At 46.4% G+C, this 12,992-nt stretch overlaps 1 protein-coding gene across 2 annotated transcripts in view; it reads right to left on the bottom strand.

Moving 5' to 3' along the window:
* The window catches only part of coq8b (coenzyme Q8B), a 101,508-nt gene extending 91,200 nt beyond the window's left edge, over window positions 1–10,308 (bottom strand). Inside the window, exons 1-2 of one of the 2 annotated variants that reach the window (XM_063063503.1) lie at window positions 10,180–10,308; window positions 3,471–3,649 (exon numbers count right to left, since the gene is read on the bottom strand). In XM_063063503.1, coding sequence (XP_062919573.1) covers window positions 3,471–3,647 — 177 coding nt within the window. In that variant the 5' untranslated portion in view covers window positions 3,648–3,649; window positions 10,180–10,308. The remainder of the gene's footprint in view (window positions 1–3,470; window positions 3,650–10,179) is intronic. The other variant, XM_063063504.1, reaches the window with a different exon arrangement.
* Between the last annotated feature and the right edge of the window lie 2,684 nt (window positions 10,309–12,992).

The raw sequence follows: 12,992 nt of genomic DNA, 5'->3' as shown, positions 1-12,992 counted from the left end.
GGATTGGACAGGCTAGATGCAGGAAGATTGTCCCCGATGTTGGGGAAGTCCAGAACGAGGGGCCACAGTTTGAGGATAGAGGGGAAGCCTTTTAGGACCGAGATGAGGAAAATCTTCTTCACACAGAGAGTGGTGAATCTGTGGAATTCTCTGCCACAGGAAACAGTTGAGGCCAGTTCATTGGCTATATTTAAGAGGGAGTTAGATATGGCCCTTGTGGCTACGGGGGTCAGGGGGTATGGAGGGAAGGCTGGGGCGGGGTTCTGAGTTGGATGATCAGCCATGATCATCCATGATCATAATAAATGGCGGTGCAGGCTCGAAGGGCCGAATGGCCTACTCCTGCACCTATTTTCTATGTTTCTATGTTTCTCCCCTGAAGTGACGAATTGAGTTCATTGAGCGGGTTGAAGATGTCACACAGATTAGCGAGTTTTGCTATCCACTCCTTGTCACTGAAGTGGGCTGCCAGTGGTAACTTTATTCCTGAAAGAAATCTCTGTAGCTGCTCTCTTAACTCAAAAACCCTGGCCAGGGCTCTCCCCCTTGATAGTCACCTGACTTCAGTGTGTAAGAGAAGGCGTTTGTGCTCTGCATCCATTTCCTCACAAATCTGCTCAAACAGACGTGAGTTGAGGGCTTTTGCTTTGATGTGATTGATAACTTCAACAACGTCACTCAATATGCTGTTAAGATCAGGTGACATTTTTCGGCTAGCCAGCATTTCCCTGTGTGTGACACAGTGTGTAGACTGGCATTCAGAAGCAACCTCTTTGACTCGGTAGTGAAACCAGACTCATTAAGCCGTTCCAACAGCTGGGCTTCGATGTCCTCCGCTATGTCATTGATTCTCCTTGAAACTGTGGTAGCTGAAAGAGAAACCTGTGCCACCTTGTTAGCTGCAGCTTCTCCCAACAGTTCACGGCACATGTCCTTGGCAGCAGGCAGAGTCAGTTCTTCACCAACAGTGAAAGGCTTCTTAGCCTTAGCAATACGGCCAGCCACTAAGTACGACGCTCTCAGAGCAGCAGCATTTATGGAGGTGGTGTCTCTCAGCACTTCCTTCTGTCCCGCTTGCTCACGTTTTTTCCGCTCAAAAAACTCAATGAGTTTCTCTTTAAGTGCAGGGTGCTTGGACTCAAGGTTCCGAAGCAGTTTTGAGGCTTCATTGCCTCATTAAACAGCTTGTCTCTACATATCACACACAGGGGGCTTGGTGCGTGCGAATCACCGGTCGCAATAAAGCCATATTTTATGTATGACTCGTCGTATTTTCTGTTGAAGAAAGCTTTCTTTTTTTTGCAGTCTCGGCCTCGGCTGTCTCTGCGTTATCATCATCGTTAGGCCTTTTATGTCCCCTACCATCTCTTCCAAAGAAACTCTCAAGCGACGTTTATTTTTTACTCATCGAGTAGTTGTAGGTTAATGACCGACTGATGACCTTGCGTGCGTTCAAGTTCAACAGTGGGCATGACGGGGAATGAGGAAAGGTGCAGTTGACTCACATAGTTTCCTCGCGGCCCGGTACCCGTCCGCAGCCCGGTGGTTGGGGACCACTGCTCTTGCGTGTTTCAGATTTCTCAACAGTCCAAAGAACACTACCTCACTGTTCCTCTTTTGCATTCCTTATCTTTGGTAACTTACAGCACCTGATTCTGAATGCTCCCCACCATCGAGGACACCTTCAAAAGGCGCTGCCTCAAGAAGGCAGCATCCATCATTAAGGACCCTCCCCACCCAGAACATGCCCCCTTCTCATTACTCCTCCATCAGAGAGGAGGTGCACACTCAGTGAACAATTTAGGAACAGCTTCGTCCCCTCCACCAGCAGAGTTCTGAACAGTCCATGAGTGCCTCTACCTCACTATTCCTCTTTCAAATTAATTACTGATTGATTGATGTCTCTTAGTGATTTTATTGCCTTGCACTGTACTGTTCCCACAAAACAACAAATTTCACAACAAACACAAAACAATCTGCAGATGCTCAAGACACAAAGCACTGCACACAAAATGCTGGAGGAACTCAGCAGGCCAGGCAGACTCTATGGAAAAGAGTAAACAGTTGACATTTTGAGCCAAGACCCTTCATCAGGACGGGAAAGGAGGGGGAATAGTCGAGAGTAAGAAGGTGGGTGGAGGGGAGGAAGAAGTACAAGATGGTAGCTGATTGGTGAAACCAGGAGAGGGGAAGCGGGAGGAGGTGACATAAAAAGCTGGTAAGTGGATTGCTGGAAAGAGATAAGGGGCTGGAGAAGGGGGAATCTCACAACATACAGTATGTCAATTTCAGAATCAGCTTTAATATCACTGGAATATGTCGTAAAATTTGTTGTCTCTGCAACAGCAGTACAATGCAATACATAATAGAAAAAACTGAATTACAGTTACTATATATATTTAATAGCTAAATTAAATAAGTAGGTCAAAATAAAAATGTTAAAAAAGTAGTGAGTCAGTGTTGACAGGTTCAATGTCCATTCAGAAATCAGATGGCAGAGGGGAAGAAGCTGATCCTGAATCACTGAGTGTGTGTCTTCAGGCTCCTGAGGGGAGGAGCAGATGGCCGCACGACGCAGTGCGCGTGGTCGCTCCGAAATGATATCGTATTTGTAAGTAGGATGCCGTACACAGTCCTGATTTGATGGAGACGGACGTGAGAAGCACGGAGGAACATCTGGAGAAACTTCTGAAATGTCCGCTTCGCTGCTGCTGCTACTGTGCAATCGAGAATCTCTGGAGGGAAGGCCCCAAATCCTCGGCTTTGCCTATTGCCTGTTGCCAGGGCCGGGGTCGAAGCGCTTGACAGAGATGGTGCTCGGTGTCGAAGGGCTGGTCGGAGGCTCGAAGTTTTCAGAAGGACTCAAGAGTCGGCTGTGGTCAGGGTGCTTCCAGGGTGCTGCATCGGCAAGTTTGCAGCGCTGGAAGCTCATGGCAGGGAGAGTTTTTCTTCCTTCTACCGTCTGCGTAGATGATGGGACTTTCGGGAGACTTTGAGACTATTTTTTACCGTGCCCATGGTCTGTTCTTATCAAATTACGGTATTGCTTTGCACTGTTGTAACTATATGTTATAATTATGTGGTTTTTGTCAGTTTTTTTTAGTCTTGGTTTGTCTTGTGTTTCTGTGATTATCATTCTGGAGGAACATTGTATCATTTCTTAATGCATGCATCACTAAATGACAATAAAAGAGGACTGCATGTCTTCATAATCTAATCTAATTTAATCTAATCCTCCCTGATGGTCGCAATAAGAAGAGGGCACGTCCTGGGTAATATGGGATTTAATGATGACTGCTACCTCTTTGAGGCATCCCTCCTTGAAGATGTCCTGGACAATGATAACAGGACTAAATCCATAACCTGGCATGTCTGGGTCAAAATGATGCTGAAGCATCTCATGCGAGCTGCAAAATGCCACTTTGACCACCACCCAACCAAGCAACACAAAGCATCGTCCAGGCCCTTACCTGCCGTTGCGTAAGAAGAGAACTGATGCACTGCTCGGCGGAGACTTGTGCCTTCTTCACCCCGACGCTTAGCACGGAGTTGCAGGCAGAAAATCGCAGCTGATCCACCCGTGTCTCCGCGAAAGCCTTGCCCACCAGGGCAGCGCCGCGCAGGACGCTGACCACCTCGCTCCACATCACTGCAACCAAACGGCAGCCAGTTGTTAACGAGCAAAGGAGATGTAGCGGTCAGAGGTCACGAGAGTCAAAATGCACACTGCAGTCAGCAACAGGTGGGACTGGTATTCGATAAGGACAGCAGAAGGCCCCTTGAAACTGTTCTGTCATTTAAACACTTGTCTGCACTAACTCCAGAAACCCACCAACACACTCTGCCCATACTCACAGGGAAGCTTGTACCAGCGTTCGTTCACTCACTGTAGACTCACACTTGTAGGGACCGCCCTCCTCTCTCTGGGAAAAATGCCCTTGGCTCACACTCACCAACCCCCTCTCCCTCCCCCTCCCCCTTTACTAACTGACTGGGCTGACTCATCACTCACACCCCCTTGCTCACACACACCAGGCCCCGTCTCCCTCCCATCTCTGCTCTCACAGGGACCCTCCTCCCATACTCACTGAATGGGCCCATTCACCACTACACACTTTGCTCACACTCACAGGGCCCACCAGCCTTTTGCTCACACTCACAGGGCCCACTACCTCCCTTTCCTCACTTTCATTGGGCCCACTCACCCCCTTTACTCACACTGAAAGGGCCCACTCACAGACGTGATGGCACATATTGACACAGGTTTAAAAAGAGGGAGGAGGTCCTGAAACAAGAATATAGGGAGTTAGGGAGGAAGGTACGAAGCAGGACCTCAAGGGTAGTAATCTCAGATTGCTGCCTGTACCACGGGACAGTGAGGATAGGAATAGAATGAGGTGGAGGATAAATGCGTGGCTGAAGAATTGGAGCAGGGGGCAGGGATTCAGATTTCTGGATTATTGGAACCTCTTATGGGGCAGGTGGGACCTGTACAAAAGGGACAGGTTGCACTTGATCTGGGGGGGAAGAGGATGAGTAAGGCGGCGGGGAGAGTTTTGGTCAGGAGTAGGACCAAAATGAATACTCCGGAGACCACTCAGATCTCATGAGCAGAAGCATAGGTGGAGATGTTACAAAGCAATATGAAGGGATTTTTTAGTGTTAGTGATAAGAATCTAGTGTTGGGAAGGAACTAATGGAATAGGAGAGACAGTCATGATCCAGTTAATGGAGTTCAGGATATATTGGTGCACAGGGGATCTCAACAGGAGGGAAAAATGAAGGCGGCAAAGTTTTCTCAGGGAATATACAATACAGAGGTGGGGGGAGGGGTTGTATTTTGGAATCAGTGGAAATAAGTACCCTTGGTGATGGAATATAGTAAGTATTTGAAATACTTTCTACATAGAGCTGGAATGTTATGATGAGGTTGTATAAGGCATTGGTGAGGCCGAATCTGGAGTATTGTGTTCAGTTTTGGTCACCAAATTACAGGAAGGATATAAATAAGATTGAAAGAGTGCAGAGAAGGTTTACAAGGATATTGCCAGGACTTGAGAAACTAAGTTACAGAGAAAGATTGAATAGGTTAGGACTTTATTCCCTGGAGCGTAGAAGAATGAGGGGAGATTTGATAGAGGTATATAAAATTATGATGGGTATAGATAGAGTGAATGCAAGCAGGCTTTTTCCACTAAGGCAAGGGGAGAAAAAAACCAGAGGACATGGGTTAAGGGTGAGGGGGGAAAAATTTAAAGGGAACATTAGGAGGGGCTTCTTCACGCAGAGAGTGGTGGGAGTATGGAATGAGCTGCCAGACGAGGTGGTAAATGCGGGTTCTTTTTTAACATTTAAGAATAAATTGGACAGATACATGGATGGGAGGTGTATGAAGGGATATGGTCCGTGTGCAGGTCAGTGGGACTAGGAAAAAAATGGTTCGGCACAGCCAAGAAGGGCCAAAAGGCCTGTTTCTGTGCTGTAGTTTTTCTATGGTTTCTATGGTTTCTAGGTGAACCAGATAGTGGAAGTGAGTTAGAGATGGAGGTTGGCGGGAAAGAGGAATGGAGTGGAAACAGTACGAAAAGAAAACATAGGTATGAGATGTCAAACTCTGAGGAGTCAGGGGATGATCAAAATAGGATAGCAAAACAATGGAAAAAAGATGAGATTAAAGCAATTATAAAACTGAGCGAAGACAGGGCGTCTTTTGGTGATTGGAACTCTTTTCATTTGACGAAGATAATCAACAAACTTATAGCCGAGGTCAAAAGAGCAAAGATTTTACGAAATGCATCGCTATTAGTGATTTGTCAGGATAGTGCTCAGCAAGGCAAAGTGATAAGATTAAATAAAATAGACGGCAAAAAAGTACAATGCTCAATACCCAACAATAGAAAGTGGACTAGAGGAGTTATTTCAGGGATACCAACAAAAGTTACTGTAGATGAGATTAAACAGAACATAAAAGGAGCAAACGCAAACACAAGGAAATCTGCAGATGCTGGAATTTCAAGCAACACACATAAAAGTTGCTGGTGAACGCAGCAGGCCAGGCAGCATCTCCAGCAAGAGGTATAGTCGACAGTTCGGGCCGAGACCCTTCGTCAGGACGGACGAAGGAGCTCGGCCTGAAACGTCGACTGTCCCTCTTCCTACAGATGGTGCCTGGCCTGCTGCGTTCACCAGCAACTTTTATAAAAGGAGCAAAAATTATTGAGACCAAACATTTGAAAGTTACAAGAAACGGAAAAAAGTGTGATAGTTTATCGGTTATGATTAACTTTGATGAAGAAAGATTGCCGACTAAAGCTTATTTAGGGTAGATGTGTTATGAGCGCAAACAAACAAAAGGACTGAAAAAAATTAAGATTATAGTCAAGTCTGCAGAAAAATATCTTGGTATTACAGGGGTTAGGTGGGAAGTAGTCAGAGACACTGAATGGAGGATCAAACTGTTCACAGGCAGGGGAGGCGGGATATTAATGGCAGACAACAGGAATTCTGCAGATGCTGGAAATTCAAGCAACACACATCAAAGTTGCTGGTGAACGCAGCAGGCCAGGCAGCATCTATAGGAAGAGGCGCAGTCGACGTTTCAGGCCGAGACCCTTCGTCAGGACTTATTGGCAGTATATATTTTACAATGGAATGCAAGGAGTCTTATCGCAAATGGTCAAGAATTTAAGAAATATGTATCAGAACTTAAGGAAACACCTCAGATTTTATGTATACAAGAAACATGGTTGAAACCCAGGGTAACTGTGCAGAACTCCAACAACAAATAGAAGTACTCAATAAGAACAACTGTGAGTTGGAAAAGAGATTGGAAATGGAGGAACTTATTACAAAGTTACAAAAGGAAAAGGAATTGTTGCAAAATGAATTATTTACATTCAGATTATAAAATGAAAACATGGAAACAAATGAAGAACTTCGAGACTCAGTAAACAATTACAGGCTATGATTCAAGGAAAGGAAAACTTGGAAATAGCAGATAGACCTGAAAAACAGCAATTTTAAAAGTGAAGCATGCGATAATTAATATTCTTAAACAAGAAGATTTTAGTCTTACAAATGATGCAGATAAAATCAATGTAATTGAGGTAATGCAATTACTTGCAAACCATGTGACAAAAACTCGGGAAGGAACACAGTTTGTGGCACTGCTATCTAATGAGCGCATACAGCATTCGCAAGAGGAATTGCAATTACAGTGTGATGCAAACAGAGATCTGCAGGCTGAACTAGGTTGGCTAAAGTAGAGTACTCCAGGACATACTTGGTTGAAAACGGAACACCACAAGTCTAGCAGGTGGCAGTAATGCACCTTAAAGCTGGTTTGCCAACCACCATAAAACAACAGAAGAAGAAGATGATCTGCGGGGGATTAATATCCTCGTGGGCAAATTTATTACAGCTGTTGGGAGTGGTTTAAACTAATATGGCAGGAGGATAGGAACCAGTTTGACAGAGCTGAGGATGAGCCAGCAGGTTTACAAGTAGATGATATAACATGAATGTAAGGAAGGACAAGCCAATGATTGGATACAAGTGTAGACAGAGTTACATTGTACCAGAGGCAAAATTCAAAAGGGTGAGGAATGTAGGACTGAATGTGCTGTATGTAAATGCGCATAGTATTCAGAATAAGATGGATGAACTTGTGGCGCAATTAGAGATTGGTCGGAATGACATTGCAGGCATCACTGAGTCATGGCTGAAAGAAGGCCAACGGTTGGGAGCTTAACATCAAAGGATATACTGTGTATTGAAAGGACAGGCAGTAAGGCATAGGTGGTGGTGTGGTTCTGTTGGTAAGAGATGGAATTACATCTTTAGAAAGAGGTGACATAGGGTCAGAGAATGTTAAACCTTCGTGGGTGGAGTTTAGAAACAGCAAAAAAAAACATTATGGGAAACCATAAAAAGGCCTCCAAATTGTAGCTAAAATGTGGGGTTGGAAAAGGCATGTCATAATTGTAATGGAAGACTTCAGCACATAAGGGGAGTTGGAAAATCAGGTTGCAAGAGATGGAATTTGTTGAATACCTGCCAGATGGCTTTTTAGAGCAGGTTGTGCTTGAGCCTACTCGGGGAAAGGCTATCTTAGATTGGGTGTTGTGTAACAACCCAGATCTTATTAGGGAGCTTAACATGAAGGAACCCTTCGGAGGCAGTGATCATAATATGATTGGATTCAGGAAAGATACTGGCATGGATAGAGGAATGGCTGACAGGCAGGAGGCAGTGAGTGGGAATAAATAGGACCGTTTTCTGGTTGGCTGCCAGTGACTAGTGGTGTTCCTCAAGGGTCAGTATTGGGACCGCTACTTTTCACATTGTTTTTCAACGATTTAGATAATGGAATTGATGGCCTTGTGGCAAAGTTTGTCGATGATAGGTGGAGGGGTAGGTAGTGCTGAGGTAGAATGGGCAAAAAAGTGGCAGATGGAATACAGTGTAGGAAATGGATGGTAATGTATTTTGGTAAAAGGAACAATAGTGCAGACTATCATCTAAAGAGGAAGAAATTTTAAACAGGGACTTGGGAATCCTTATGCAAGACTTCCAGAAAGTTAATTTACAGGTTGAGTCTGTGGTAAAGAAGGCAAGTGCAATGTTGGCATTTATTTCAAGGGGAACAGAATATAAAAGCAGGGAGATAATCCTGAGCCTTTATACGACACTAGTCAGGCTGCAGTTGGAGTATTGTCAACAGTTTTGGGCCCCATATCTCAGAAAGGATGTGTTGTCATTAGAGAGAGTCCAGAGGGGTTCATGAGGATGACAGTGAATGAAGGGGTTAACATATGAGGAGTGTTTGTTTGGCAGCTTTGGGCCTGTACTCACTGGAAATTTCGAAGAATGTGGGGGGGGGGGGCGGGAGGGGAATCTCATTGAAACCTACCAAATGTTGAAAGGACTAGATAAGGTGGATGTGGTGAGGATGTTTCCTTTTGGTGGGGGTACAGCCTCAAAATTAGAACAGAAGTAAGTAGGATTTTTTTTTAGCCAGAGAGTAGTTAATCTGTGGAATACTCTGCCACAGACTGCAGTGGAGGCCAAGTCCCTGGGTTTACTTAGAGTGGAAATTGATAGTTTCCTGATCGGTCAGGGCATCAAAGGATATGGCGAGAAGGCAGGTGTATGGGGTTGAGTGGGATCTGGGATCAACCATGATGGATTGGCAGAGCAGACTCGAAGGGCTGAATGGCCTGTTTTTTCCTCCTATGTTTTGTGGTCATGGCCCACTCACCCCCAACCTTTTTTGCTCACAATCACCCCCACCCCCCATCATTTTCACATACACTCACCCGATCCCCCAACCTTTTCCACTCACACTCACCCCCCACCCCCAACCTTTTCCACTCACACTCACCCCCCACCCCCAACCTTTTCCACTCACACTCACCCCCCACCCCCAACCTTTTCCACTCACACTCACCCCCCACCCCAACCTTTTCCACTCACACTCACCCCCCACCCCCAACCTTTTCCACTCACACTCACCCCCCACCCCCAACCTTTTCCACTCACACTCACCCCCACCCCTCAACCTTTTCCACTCACACTCACCCCCACCCCTCAACCTTTTCCACTCACTCACTCCCACCCCCACCTTTCCCACTCACACTTACCCCCACCCCCACCTTTTCCACTCACACTTACCCCCCACCCCCAACCTTTTCCACTCACACTCACCCCCACCCCCAACCTTTTCCACTCACACTCACCCCCCACCCCCAACCTTTTCCACTCACACTCACCCCCACCCCCAACCTTTTTCGCTCACACTCACCCCCAACCTTTTTCGCTCACACTCACCCCCACCCCTCAACCTTTTCCACTCACACTCACCCCCACCCCCAACCTTTTTCGCTCACACTCACCCCCACCCCTCAACCTTTTCCACTCACACTCACCCCCACCCCCAACCTTTTCCACTCACACTCACCCCCCACCCCCAACCTTTTCCACTCACACTCACCCCCACCCCCAACCTTTTTCGCTCACACTCACCCCCAACCTTTTTCGCTCACACTCACCCCCACCCCTCAACCTTTTCCACTCACACTCACCCCCACCCCCAACCTTTTTCGCTCACACTCACCCCCACCCCTCAACCTTTTCCACTCACACTCACTCCCACCCCCAACCTTTTCCACTCACACTCACCCCGAATCTACTTCACTACCGGACTCTGGCGCCGGGAATTACGTCCACTCGCAGCCTCCCTCCGCCAGGCCACGTCCCGCCCCGAACGGCTGACTGGCGTCCGTCTCCACCAATCGGTCCTCTCCGACGTCTCGAGTCCCGAGTTCGTCTCTGCCTGCCCACTAACTATGATGGACAGATAAATTCACCAATCAACAAGAGCTATAAAGGGTACGCCCACTTATCATTTTGATTGACATAATTTGTCACCAATCAAACCTTGCAAACACGATCAATGTGGGATCAAAGCGGTGGAATTGCATAAAGAGTTCAGCATATCTTTCGTAACTTTATCCCAGCGATTTTCTTTTAGTTGTATTTATTTTACAATGCAGAAAATAGAGCAGCTCTATTGTACATAGTGAATTCCCACAAAGGGAACAGCGAACAGATCACTGATAATTAACCACTGGTAATGTCAAGATTCGTTAGGATAGTGCTGGAGGAAACTTAGTGCGTCAGACAGCCTTTGCTGAGGGAAACAGACAGTCAAAAGTTTGGGTCAAAATGCTATTGAGTGTGTGTCTTCAGGCTCCTGTACCTCCTTCCTGATGGTAGCAATGTGAAGAGGGTATGTCCTGGGTGATGGGGGTCTTTAACGATGGATGCCGCCTTTTTGAGCATCGCTCCTTGAAGATGTCCTGGACACCATGGAGTCTAGTGCCCATGATGGAGCTGACTGAGTTCACAACTTTCTGCGGCTTATTTCAGTCCCCCACCCCACCGTACCAGACAGTGATGTAGCCAGTTAGAATGTTCTCCATGATGCATCCATCTTTCTCGGCTAATAAATCTGATTCCGATTCTGACCGGAACAGTGAACAAAAGGAGAGGCAAGCTAGTTAGTTGTGTATGTGTGTGTGTGAATACTGAGGTCGAGGCGGGGGTGGGGGGGGGTTGTAAGTGTAACCCTCAGGCTCGCCCAGCTCGTTTTCGTCTGGGGGAAACAGCCCTGCCAAACTAGGAAAAATCACGTTTGTGTGGATGCTGTGTAATGTACCCCCAGTTACAAACCCACAACGCAAAATATCAGACAGTACACCATATGCAATTACATGATTGAACTTTATGAATCTTAATCTGAATATAGGATTAGTAATGAAAATTTTAAAAGGGTCCATTTCAAGGAAAAGTCAAAAGTTCACGTTCAGTAGTCATTTTTCCACCATCGATCTCCTCCGAAAGTCGCCGACCTTTAGACCCTCAGATCCCAGTCCACTCCATCCGGTGGTCTACCAGCTCTCTCCACACGCATCTTCCCTCTTCATCTCTCCTCGACAAAAGACCGCGAAAAAACATCCTTCCAGATACACAAGACAAAACAACAATCTCCGATTGGCTAACATGCATACCACAGTCCTGTTATCTCCAGCCATAACCCAAACATTGCTGCTACAGAGAAACCATTACTTCAGCAGTGAACATTACAGAGAAGCCATTACATTAGCAGTGAAACCTTACAGCGCGTTACATAAGAATCTGAAAGCAGATTGTAAGCAGAATTTGTAAACTTGTCCCTAAATAGATAACAAAATGTGCTTAGGAGAGAGGGAGACAAGTGCAGAGACTGGGCGAATGATTTGAAGGATGGAGGAGTCACTGAAGCCCCCTGATCAATTAGCTTCAAGTCCTTGACCTCAATACTTCCTTGTGCAATTGGATCCTCGAGTTCCTCGCTTGTAGGCCACAGTCAGTCCTCCACGATCTCCATCAGCACGGGTGCACCACAGGGATGTGTGCTTAGCCCCCTGCTACACTCACTTTACACTTAAGACTGTGAGGCTAAGCACAGACCCAGTGCCATATTTAAGTTTGCTGGTGACACCACTGTCATGGGCCATATCAAAGGTGGTGATGAATCAGCATATCAGGGAGAGATTGAAAATCTGGCTGAGTGGTGCCACAACAACCACTCAGTGCCAGCAAAACCAAAGCGCTGATCATCGACTACAGAAGAAGGAATCCGGAGGTCCATGAGACAGTCTTCGTTAAGGGATTAGAGGGGGAAAGGGTCAGTAACTTTAAATTCCTTATTATCATATCAGCACTGAGCCCTGTATCCTGGGACCAACAGGTAAGTGCCATCACATATAAGGCATGAGAGCGCACTACATTTTTAGAGGTTTCCCTTGATTCAGCATGTCACCTAAAGTGTTGACAAACTTCTATAGATGCACTATGAAAACAACCAACTGATATAAAAACACCCATGTCCAGGAACAGAAAATTCCACAGAAAGTGATGGATACAGCCCAGTCCATCACGGGCAAAGCCCTCTCAGACATTGAGCACATTTACGTTCAAGGAGCATAGTCAGAAGAAAGCAGCGTCCATCATCAAGGAACCCCATCATCCAGGCCGTTATCTTTTTTCACTCCTACCATTGGAAGTAAAGGAGCCTCAGATTCAGGAACAGTTATTACCCCACAACCATCAGGCTCCTGGACCAGTGTGGATAACTTCACTCACCACAATGAGCCTCAGGTCCCACACCACCAGGTTCAGGAACAGTTATTACCCCACAACCATCAGGCTCCTGAACCAGTGTGGATAACTTCACTCACCACAATGAGCCTCAGGTCCCACACCACCAGGTTCAGGAACAGTTATTACCCCACAACCATCAGGCTCCTGAACCAGTGTGGATAACTTCACTCACCACAATGAGCCTCAGGTCCCACACCAGCAGGTTCAGGAACAGTTATTACCCCACAACCATCAGGCTCCTGAACCAGTGTGGATAACTTCACTCACCACAATGAGCCTCAGGTCCC

This window comes from Mobula hypostoma, chromosome 12 (assembly GCF_963921235.1).
Source record: "Mobula hypostoma chromosome 12, sMobHyp1.1, whole genome shotgun sequence".
NCBI lineage: Eukaryota > Metazoa > Chordata > Chondrichthyes > Myliobatiformes > Myliobatidae > Mobula > Mobula hypostoma.
Note: the sequence above shows the minus strand (reverse complement) of the source record. Positions and strands in the feature narration are given on the sequence as shown.